This window comes from Acipenser ruthenus, chromosome 45 (genome assembly GCF_902713425.1).
Source record: "Acipenser ruthenus chromosome 45, fAciRut3.2 maternal haplotype, whole genome shotgun sequence".
In the NCBI taxonomy this organism is placed as follows: domain Eukaryota; kingdom Metazoa; phylum Chordata; class Actinopteri; order Acipenseriformes; family Acipenseridae; genus Acipenser; species Acipenser ruthenus.
The window spans coordinates 4,108,698-4,121,015 of record NC_081233.1 but is presented as its reverse complement, the minus strand read 5'-3'; the positions used below and the strand labels follow the sequence as shown (position 1 = coordinate 4,121,015).

Sequence of the window (12,318 nt, the reverse complement as noted above, 5' to 3'; positions counted from 1 at the left end):
ACTTTGACCCAGATTCTCCAAAACACATACAGGCCTGTGATGTGGATAGGGCCTGTAGTTCACCCATACGCCTAACTGAAGTTATAGCTACCAAGAATGCAGTCTTTAAAGACAGGAGTCTGTGTGGTCCAGTGGTTAAACCAGGAGGTCCCCGGTTCAAATCCCAGCTCAGCCACTGATTCATTGTGTGACCTTGAGCAAGTCATTTAACCTCCTTGTGCTCAGTCTTTCGGGTGAGACGTAGTTGTAAGTGACTCTGCAGCTGATGCATAGTTCACACACCCTAGTCTCTGTAAGTCGCTTTGGATAAAGGCGTCTGCTAAATAAATTAATAAGAATAACAGGAACTTGGGCTCAAACGGGGGCTTAGAAAGTGCCTCCAGGACCACGTTCAATCTCCACCGAGGCACCAATTCCTTCCTAGGTGAGCGGAGACGCCTAGTCGCTTTCAGGAACTGAGCAGTCAAGGGGTGAGCTCCCGCAGTGACTGCATCAATCTTGTGTGGAAAACAGATATCGCAGCCAGGTAAACTTTGAGAGTGGCTGGCTGCTTTCCTTCATCAAATACAGACGTGCTCAAATTTGTTGGTACCCCGCCACAAAAAACGAAGAATGCACAATTTTCTCTGAAATAACTTGAAACTGACAAAAGTAATTGGCATCCACCATTGTTTATTCCATATTTAATAGAAATCAGACTTTGCTTTTGATTTTTTATTCAACATAATATTGTAAATAATAAAACAAATGAAAATGGCATGGGCAAAAATGATGGGACCGCTAACCTAATATTTTGTTGCACAACCTTTAGAGGCAATCACTGCAATCAAATGTTTTCTGTAGCTCTCAATGAGACTTCTGCACCTGTTAACAGGTAGTTTGGCCCAGTCTTCCTGAGCAAACTGCTCCAGCTGTCTCAGGTTTGATGGGTGCCTTCTCCAGACTGCAAGTTTCAGCTCTTTCCATAGATGCTCGATAGGATTCAGATCAGGACTCATAGAAGGCCACTTCAGAATAGTCCAATGTTTTGTTCTTATCCATTCTTGGGTGCTTTTAGCTGTGTGTTTTGGGTCATTATCCTGTTGGAGGACCCATGACCTGCGACTGAGACAGAGCTTTCTGACACTGGGCAGTACGTTTCGCTCTAGAATGCCTTGATAGTCTTGAGATTTCATTGTGCCCTGCACAGATTCAAGGCACCCTGTGCCAGGCGCAGCAAAGCAGCCCAAAACATAACCAAGCCTCCTCCATGTTTCACTGTAGGTATGGTGTTCTTTTCTTTGAAAGCTTCATTTTTTCGTCTGTGAACATAGAGCTGATGTGACTTGCCAAAAAGCTCCAGTTTTGACTCATCTGTCCAAAGGACATTCTCCCAGAAGGATTGTGGTTTGTCAATATGCATTTTAGCAAATTCCAGTCTGGCTTTTTTATGTTTTACTTTCAAAAGTGGAGTCCTCCTGGGTCTTCTTCCATGGAGCCCACTTTTGCTCAAAAAGCGACGGATGGTGCGATCAGAAACTGACGTACCTTCACCTTGGAGTTCAGCTTGTATCTCTTTGGCAGTTATCCTTGGTTCTTTTTCTACCATTTGCACTATCCTTCTGTTCAATCTGGGGTCGATTTTCCTCTTGCGGCCGCGCCCAGGGAGGTTGGCTACAGTTCCATGGACCTTAAACTTCTTAATAATATTTGCAACTGTTGTCACAGGAACATCAAGCTGCTTGGAGATGGTCTTGTAGCCTTTACCTTTACCATGCTTGTCTATTATTTTCTTTCTGATCTCCTCAGACAACTCTCTCCTTTGCTTTCTCTGGTCCATGTTCAGTGTGGTGCACACAATGATACCAAACAGCACAGTGACTACTTTTCTCCATTTAAATAGGCTGAATGACTGATTACAAGATTGGAGACATGTGTGATACAAATTAAAGAAACTAATTAGTTTGAAATATCACTATAATCCAATTATTTATTACCTTTTCTAAGGGGTACCAACAAATGTGTCCAGGCCATTTTAGAATATCTTTGTAGAATAAGCAATAATTCATCTCTTTTCACAGCTTCTTTGCTTTATTCTATGACATACCAAAGGCATGCAAGTATACATGATAAAATAGCTTTTAATTTCATCACTTTTCAGGAGGAATGAAGCATTATTGAAGCCAGATTAGGGTTACCACCTGAGGGTGTAAGCGCTATTCTGTGCTCGGAGGTGCTCTCCCGGAGTGAACTGCTCTGATCGACAAGAGTTGTGTTTATGTTGTTGAGCACCGCCCGCCGAATGTAAACCTCCCATCACAGAACTGGAGATCCAACTTCAGACGTGTACAATGTCCACTGAAAGATGAAAGAGGGGCGGTGTCTTGCGCTGATGGTACTTGTAGGTACAGGGTCTACCTACCTACCAGCGCAGGGGCTCACTTCTAAGCAAGAGACTTGTGTATAACGCATAATGGCTGTTATAGTTGATACCCACATGTAAGGAAGGATGTTTAATTTGTCAGGGAACTATAATAACACAATTACAATATGAAACATATACATATAGACGTTAACAGATATTAACATAAGAAAAGCAATAACTTACTTTAACGTAGTATCTTAATATCCATGGAGAAAAACAGCTCTAGTTATATTGTTTTACTATTCCATGCCATTATCAGCCATCTCTAAACCGAAATATTATATATATTCTGTACTTCACTGCGCAGACTAGCCAATCCGGAAGTCATTTAATCTTCTCTAATGCACGACACATCTAAAAGTATTAAGTACGGTGTGCTAAGGGTTGCATTATTTTGAGATATGTCTGGATGTTTTAAAAGTACATCTCATTTATAATACCGAAAGTTCACATTTTAAAAATACTTTACTAATAGTGTAAGTAATCACATGGAAAAATGCACTGAACCACTGACGCATGGGCATATCTCAAAATAATCCTGTTTTTTAATTAGTTAATGCACGCACTTTTTGAAACAGGATATAGTTTCCGGTGTTGTGTAATATCCTGTATCCCATAATATTCTGCATCCCCTGCTTATTGTACTATATGCAATCAAGTGGTTTCTGATTAGTAAAAATCATTGTACCGAAATAATGCAAATCTAGACTAATCCTCACCCTTAACCTAACCTTAACATTACAAATCTAGACTAACCCTCACCCTTAACCTAACCTTAACATTACAAATCTAGACTAATCCTCACCCTTAACCTAACCTTAACATTACAAATCTAGACTAATCCTCACCCTTAACCTAACCTTAACATTACAAATCTAGACTAATCCTCACCCTTAACCTAACCTTAACATTACAAATCTAGACTAACCCTCACCCTTAACCTAACCTTAACATTACAAATCTAGACTAACCCTCACCCTTAACCTAACCTTAACATTACAAATCTAGACTAATAATACTTTATGTGTGATGTTTGCCTATGAGACTAACAATGATTGGTATGTATAGGATTTGTTGTATCTTAATTATATTATATAAACTTGATTATATTCCGTTTGTATTTTTAGCAGTATTAGCAATCAAAAAGTATGTCTCTGCGAGCATACATGATCTTTTTTTAAACACACGATATTGCGATATGGAAATTATTATCGATATGGAACAAAATCGATATCATTTCAAAATATCGATACTGGTGCCTACCCCAATCCTGGTCTCTCAGGCTGTCACCAATTCTCCCCAGTATAGCATCGGAGGTTTACTTCGTGGTTTACATGAAGTCACATTCCTATAGCGCCTTTCATCACAAGGCTTCACACACACACACACACACACACACACACACAGAGGAACAATTACAGCAAAACATTAAAAAATTCTAATACAGAATTTAAAGAGATAAAAAATGTGATTGTAAAAAATCTAATTTGTTTCAATGAGCAATTCAAAACTATAAGAAAATGCAGTTTTGATTGTAAAAAGCAGAGTCCCAGCTTCCCTGACAGAAGCCCTTCCTCCTGTGTTATTTTTATTCACCCTGCAATAAATAGCAGCCCCGCATCCTGTGATCTAAGATCCTATTGACTTTGGATACCAGTATCACCGCCTGTGGCAGGGCGGAAGCCCTACACATGGGAAATATGTAGTTTTATTGTATATTTTTGCGTTATTTGTTGTAAATTGATTTAATTATTTTTTTAACTGCTGTGGCGCTCCGCCGGGGACGATTACCTGTCTGCATGGAGCTGCAGCTGCAGTGTCACATGACATTATTGTTTACTTTTTGTTTATGTTTATTGATTAAATCCTGTGCGCCTGTGTCGGCGTATCAACGTCAATTTCTCTACCTCAGCCTCTTCTGTGTTCTCCTCAGCCGCCTGAGGCAAATATACCAGGACTCTATCACACGGCCCTACTCAATCACAGCGTTCCTATTGATGTTGGATACCAGTATCAGCTCCTCTCTCAATCACAGCGTTCCTATTGACGTTGGATACCAGTATCAGCTCCTCTCTCAATCACAGCGTTCCTATTGACGTTGGATACCAGTATCACCTCCCCTCTCCATCACAGCGTTCCTATTGACGTTGGATACCAGTATCCTCCTCTCTCAATCACAGGGTTCCTATTGACGTTGGATACCAGTATCCTCCTCTCTCAATCACAGGGTTCCTATTGACGTTGGATACCAGTATCACCTCCCCTCTCAATCACAGCGTTCCTATTGACGTTGGATACCAGTATCACCTCCCCTCTCAATCTCAGCGTTCCTATTGACGTTGGATACCAGTATCACCTCCCCTCTCCATCACAGCGTTCCTATTGACGTTGGATACCAGTATCCTCCTCTCTCAATCACAGGGTTCCTATTGACGTTGGATACCAGTATCCTCCTCTCTCAATCACAGGGTTTCTATTGACGTTGGATACCAGTATCACCTCCTCTCTCAATCACAGGGTTCCTATTGACGTTGGATACCAGTATCACCTCCCCTCTCAATCTCAGCGTTCCTATTGACGTTGGATACCAGTATCACCTCCCCTCTCAATCTCAGCGTTCCTATTGACGTTGGATACCAGTATCACCTCCCCTCTCCATCACAGCGTTCCTATTGACGTTGGATACCAGTATCCTCCTCTCTCAATCACAGGGTTCCTATTGACGTTGGATACCAGTATCCTCCTCTCTCAATCACAGGGTTCCTATTGACGTTGGATACCAGTATCACCTCCTCTCTCAATCACAGGGTTCCTATTGACGTTGGATACCAGTATCACCTCCTCTCTCAATCACAGCGTTCCTATTGACGTTGGATACCAGTATCACCTCCCCTCTCAATCTCAGTGTTCCTATTGACGTTGGATACCAGTATCACCTCCCCTCTCAATCTCAGCGTTCCTATTGACGTTGGATACCAGTATCACCTCCCCTCTCCATCACAGCGTTCCTATTGACGTTGGATACCAGTATCCTCCTCTCTCAATCACAGGGTTCCTATTGACGTTGGATACCAGTATCCTCCTCTCTCAATCACAGGGTTCCTATTGACGTTGGATACCAGTATCACCTCCTCTCTCAATCACAGGGTTCCTATTGACGTTGGATACCAGTATCACCTCCTCTCTCAATCACAGGGTTCCTATTGACGTTGGATACCAGTATCACCTCCCCTCTCCATCACAGCGTTCCTATTGACGTTGGATACCAGTATCACCTCCCCTCTCAATCACAGCGTTCCTATTGACGTTGGATACCAGTATCACCTCCCCTCTCAATCACAGGGTTCCTATTGACGTTGGATACCAGTATCACCTCCCCTCTCCATCACAGCGTTCCTATTGACGTTGGATACCAGTATCACCTCCTCTCTCAATCACAGCATTCCTATTGACGTTGGATACCAGTATCACCTCCCCTCTCAATCACAGCGTTCCTATTGACGTTGGATACCAGTATCACCTCCCCTCTCCATCACAGCGTTCCTATTGACGTTGGATACCAGTATCACCTCCTCTCTCAATCACAGCGTTCCTATTGACGTTGGATACCAGTATCACCTCCTCTCTCCATCACAGCGTTCCTATTGACGTTGGATACCAGTATCACCTCCCCTCTCAATCACAGCATTCCTATTGACGTTGGATACCAGTATCACCTCCCCTCTCAATCTCAGCGTTCCTACTGACGTTGGATACCAGTATCACCTCCCCTCTCAATCTCAGCGTTCCTATTGACGTTGGATACCAGTATCACCTCCCCTCTCCATCACAGCGTTCCTATTGACGTTGGATACCAGTATCACCTCCCCTCTCAATCACAGCGTTCCTATTGACGTTGGATACCAGTATCACCTCCCCTCTCCATCACAGCGTTCCTATTGACGTTGGATACCAGTATCACCTCCCCTCTCAATCACAGCATTCCTATTGACGTTGGATACCAGTATCACCTCCCCTCTCCATCACAGCGTTCCTATTGACGTTGGATACCAGTATCACCTCCCCTCTCAATCACAGCATTCCTATTGACGTTGGATACCAGTATCACCTCCCCTCTCAATCTCAGCGTTCCTATTGACGTTGGATACCAGTATCACCTCCCCTCTCCATCACAGCATTCCTATTGACGTTGGATACCAGTATCACCTCCCCTCTCAATCACAGCGTTCCTATTGACGTTGGATACCAGTATCACCTCCCCTCTCAATCACAGCGTTCCTATTGACGTTGGATACCAGTATCACCTCCCCTCTCCATCACAGCGTTCCTATTGATGTTGGATACCAGTATCACCTCCTCTCTCAATCACAGCGTTCCTATTGACGTTGGATACCAGTATCACCTCCCCTCTCCATCACAGCGTTCCTATTGACGTTGGATACCAGTATCACCTCCTCTCTCAATCACAGCGTTCCTATTGACGTTGGATACCAGTATTACCGATCCATTCAATCACAGAGTGTCGTCTGCTGGTCAGAAATGACTCAAGCTGAAAGGGTCGAAACCTGCTGTAAAATGAAGGGGTTCCAATGAAGTGAAAGAACTATGAACTGAATGAACTATGGTGAAAGAGAATCTGGCAACTAGAATTGAAGAATTGCACATTATCAAAGACTGTATCTTAAGTAAAACTTTGTTGCAACTGCAACAAAAAACACTAAAAAGGTATGAGGGCAGTAAAAGGAAAAATAAATGTTCTCTGTAATTTGATTATCCCTTATAAAAGCCAAAGTATTTTACAGGTTAACTGTTACACTGTGCATTTAGAAAAGTGTATCATGGTTTGCCATGTTTTTTAATATGCTTTGCTATATCTGGGATTTATGATGCTTTACCATACTTTCACCACCAGTTATTACACTTTACTATGGGAAACCTTTATAAGGAACACCACAGTAATACACCATATTCAATTAATAAATAAGTCAGAATTCGGTTTAGTCTACAATATGTGTACCTGTACAAGTACACATCATTATTGTGTATTTTCAATGTAGTTAGAAGTGTATTTATTGTCAGTATATGTGCGTGACAAACAGGCTGTAGTGGTGACGTCAGGCCAGGTAGAACACAGGACACAGACAGGACTGGTGAGTGAGGTCGGGCCAGGTAGAACACAGGACACAGACAGGACTGGTGAGTAAGGTCAGGTCAGGTAGAACACAGGACACAGACAGGACTGGAGAGTGAGGTCAGGCCAGGTAGAACACAGGACACAGACAGGACTGGTGAGTGAGGTCAGGCCAGGTAGAACACAGGACACAGACAGGACTGGAGAGTGAGGTCAGGCCATTTAGAACACAGGACACAGACAGGACTGGTGAGTGAGGTCAGACCAGGTAGAACACAGGACACAGACAGGACTGGTGAGTGAGGTCAGGTCAGGTAGAGCACAGGACACAGACAGGACTGGTGAGTGAGATCAGGCCAGGTAGAACACAGGACACAGACAGGACTGGAGAGTGAGGCCAGGCCAGGTAGAACACAGGACACAGATAGGACTGGAGAGTGAGGTCAGGCCAGATAGAACACAGGACACAGACAGGACTGGAGAGTGAGGTCAGGCCAGGTAGAACACAGGACACAGACAGGACTGGTGAGGGAATTGCGCTGGTTCGCTGGTTTATTGCAAATCAAAGGTTTAAATAGAAAACAAAACACTTTCACAAAACAAACGGCGCGTCGGCCAAAACAGACAGACACTAACAAACAGGGCACGGACACTAAACACATAACAAGTATCATGCTGGCCCTCCAGCATGATAGCAATTGTTATTTTCTTTCTTTCTTTCTTTCTTTCTTTCTTTCTTTCTTTCTTTCTTTCTTTATTTTCTCCTCTCTCTCTCTCCCGTTCTTTTGCCCTTGAACACACAACCCCGAGTGAATGAAATGTGCATTTCCATATATTGTTGTGCCGGGATTCAATTACTAATTAATTATTCACTTGAATCCCAGCACGTGAACTAATTTGTGCATTCTCCGTGCTCACATACTAATACACATTTTATCTGCACGTGAAGTTATTGTGCAATCCTTGTGCCTAAATACATATTACAAATATACCTTTTAAATCACTTGTGCTCCACATAGCCCCATTATATTTCATGCGCCAATACCTATACACCAACATTAACACACAGTATAACACAAAATACGCACAGGGGCGGGGCTCACTGCCGCAATGTGTCACATGATCCTAATCATGTTCATGATGTTTACTGTACACTCTGTGAAGCTGACCGTGTTTTTATCCCCACAGTGTTGAAGTGAAGGCCTGCTTCATATATACTGCACAGCCCAAGACATACAACCCCCAAATCAGTGAGTACCACCCCTATACCCTAACCCTAACCCTAACCCTGACCCTAAGCCCTAACCCTAACCCTGACCCTAACCCTGACCCTAACCCCTAACCATAACCCTAACCCCTAACCCTAACCCTAACCCTGACCCTAACCCCTAACCCTAACCCTAACCCTGACCCTAACCCCTAACCCTAACCCTATGCCTTTACCTCGATTATGGGAAGAAATTAAAAAGCCAAATGGAATGTCCGGGTTTATAGTCAAAGTGTTCAAATCAAAGGAGGTTTTAATGATGTTGTGTAACTAACTGGAGAGACCGCACTCAGAATAATGTGTTTAGTTTTGGTCACCAAATACTAAAAGGACATTGTGTCCCTTGAGAGCAACCAGTCTAATCCCAGGGTTTAAAGGAATTAGTTTTGAAGTTTGAGGGAACTAAATCTATTTAAAGAAGAACAAAGAAGAATTAGAGGGGGACTTGATTACCATCAAAATCTTAAAATGAGTTGACAAAGTTAACTAGCCAATGCTTTAATAGCACATAAACCAGAGGACAAAGTTAGCAATTACGTAGAGATCAGATTCTAGGAAGTGGACTAGCATTAATGGGCTGAATGGGCTACATTTTCTTATGCTCTTATACGGCTATAGGTGGCGCCACCAACATGTCACATGGCCTAGAGCTGTTAATCTTGTTCTTCACATGAGATTATATATTTGTGTCCAGATTTCTAGTTCTCAGCCTCTCTTCCTGGCTCATTCCTTTAAGACCTGGGACTGGTCTTGTTGCTCTTCACATCACTCTCTCTAGTGTCCCGTTGGTACTGTGGTGACCAGAACTGAGCTCAATGCACTCTCAGCAGTCTGTTATACAACCTCATAATAACCTCCTTTGATTTGCACTATTTTGATTATACTCAAGCATTATGTTTGCTTATTTGGTTGCTTCTATTACAACACCAAGCTCTTTCTCTTGGTGGTCCTGTTCTAGTTCTATACTACCCATCTCAATCCTACATTTTTGTGAACGGTGTTTCCTTTATATTTATTAACATTAAATGCCATTTGACACATTTCTCCCCAGTTCTGTATGTGGTCTAAATCATTTAGGATTTCCTGGGTGCTACGTGTGTTGGCCACTCTCCCAAGCTTTGTTTGAGGTAGTGGCCAACACGCTTTCATAGTGTAAAATTCCACTCCGCAGTGTTTTAATAGATAATTTTTGATGGGTAGAGTAACTCGCCCGGTTTCTTTCACCTCCTCTCACAGCTCTCAGTGTGATGTTTCACCTCCTCTCACAGCTCTCAGTGCGATGTTTCACCTCCTCCCACAGCTCTGTGTGATGTTTCACCTCCTCTCACAGCTCTCAGTGTGATGTTTCACCTCCTCCCACAGCTCTGTGTGATGTTTCACCTCCTCTCACAGCTCTCAGTGTGATGTTTCACCTCCTCCCACAGCTCTCAGTGCAATGTTTCACCTCCTCCCACAGCTCTGTGATGTTTCACCTCCTCCCACAGCTCTCAGTGTGATGTTTCACCTCCTCCCACAGTTCTCAGTGCGATGTTTCACCTCCTCCCACAGCTCTCAGTGTGATGTTTCACCTCCTCCCACAGCTCTCAGTGCGATGTTTCACCTCCTCCCACAGCTCTGTGTGATGTTTCACCTCCTCCCACAGTTTTCAGTGTGATGTTTCACCTCCTCCCACAGCTCTCAGTGTGATGTTTCACCTCCTCTCACAGCTCTCAGTGTGATGTTTCACCTCCTCCCACAGCTCTCAGTGCGATGTTTCACCTCCTCCCACAGCTCTGTGTGATGTTTCACCTCCTCCCACAGTTCTCAGTGTGATGTTTCACCTCCTCCCACAGCTCTCAGTGTGATGTTTGAGGCAGACTCAGAACGCAGGAAGTTGGGTCTGCCACACCGAGTCAACTTCCTTGGGCGTAGAAGCTCAGAGCCAGAGTACCAGCGCTCTGAAGAGGTGGAGCTGAGAGGCCAGCATGCCCGTGCATGTCAGAGCGCTATCTTTCAGCTGCAGGTAAGAAACTTCATAATAAATGATATAGAGCCACCAGGCTGCAGCTCCAACACTGAGACACATTGGTACGTAGTGAGCTAACTCTTCCACACTAAAATGTAATATGATATTTGTTTTATACTGTATATTTATCATGTGGAGGTGATTGTCTGAATGGCACACTTCACATGTTCCCATATATCTGTAAAACAGCTTATCCAATTATCATCAAACATATTATTAACATTATTTATTTATTTTTTACAATATTGAGAATCTCAGATTCAGGGGGAAAAGAGTCTGTCACACTTTAGCATACGTCAGGAGACTGCTTTTCAAATTGTCATTTAACTTTTCTTTGCAAATTCGTATTATATACCATTCAGTACATACTGTTGATATGTTTCACTGACATCCACGTTGTCATCACACAGAACTAAACTCATTTTGAATTTGTGTTAATAATGTATCTATAAATCTATGTTGCTCTCTCATCTAATCCCTCTCATTGTTTATTTCTCAGGATAGTCTACGTGACAAGCTTAGCCCAATCTCTGTCTCAGCAAGTTACTCCATCAAGCAGACACGACACTCAAATCAGCCAACCAATAAGCTAGGGGCGCTGTCTCCGGTGCTTAACGCTGCCCTGCCTAGTACCCTGCGCACTGAGGTCAGTCACTACCCCCTGAGACCTGTCCACTTCATACTGAGACCAGTCCCCTTCATACTGAGACCTGTCCACTTCATACTGAGATATGTCCACTTCATACAGGCCAGTCCCCTTCATCCTGAGACCAGTCCCCTTCATACTGAGACCAGTCCCCTTCATACAGGCCAGTCCATACTGAGACCAGTTACCTTCATACTGAGACAAGTCCCCTTCATACAGGCCAGTCCCCTTCATACTGAGACCAGTCCCCTTCATACAGGCTAGTCCCCTTCATACTGAGACCAGTCCCCTTCATACAGGCTAGTCCCCTTCATACGCCCCTGTGTGCATTTCTATGTTGTATATTGCGTGTGGTGTGTTAATGTTGGTTTATAGAGATGGCTGCACGGGATATAAATGGGTGTGTTCAGCACGAGTTATTTAAAATGTATAATTGTATTTAGGCACAAGGATTTTGTTTGTTTGACTCACCGTGTTTTGTTCGTCTGTCCGTCCATTGTTTGTTTAGTGTTAATCCGTTTTGTTTGTCTCTTTTATTTGGCCTCAAGTGCCGTGTCCTGTTTTCTGTTTAAAACCTTTTGTTTGTTCAATAAACCTTCTGAACACTGCCATTGCGTATCAGTTCCACTCTTCACCACTGTGTCTGTGTACTGCTTTCTGGCCTGACGTCATTCACAAAGCCATCCTGTGACACGACTTCATACAGGCCAGTCCCCTTCATACTGAGACCTGTCCCCTTCATACTGAGACCTGTCCCCTTCATACTGAGACATGTCCCCTTCATACTGAGACATGTCCACTTCATACTGAGACCAGTCCCCTTCATACTGAGACCTGTCCCCTTCATACTGAGACCTGCACTTCA

General features: G+C 43.4%; 1 protein-coding gene across 5 annotated transcripts in view; it reads left to right on the top strand.

Moving 5' to 3' along the window:
• LOC117401129 (integrin alpha-7) overlaps positions 1 to 12,318 on the top strand; it is a 138,416-nt gene that overhangs the window by 67,852 nt on the left and 58,246 nt on the right. For all 5 annotated transcript variants that reach the window (XM_059013486.1, XM_059013490.1, XM_059013487.1 and 2 more), the window contains 3 exons: positions 8,724 to 8,785; positions 10,635 to 10,804; positions 11,307 to 11,453. In XM_059013486.1, coding sequence (XP_058869469.1) covers positions 8,724 to 8,785; positions 10,635 to 10,804; positions 11,307 to 11,453 — 379 coding nt within the window. The remainder of the gene's footprint in view (positions 1 to 8,723; positions 8,786 to 10,634; positions 10,805 to 11,306; positions 11,454 to 12,318) is intronic.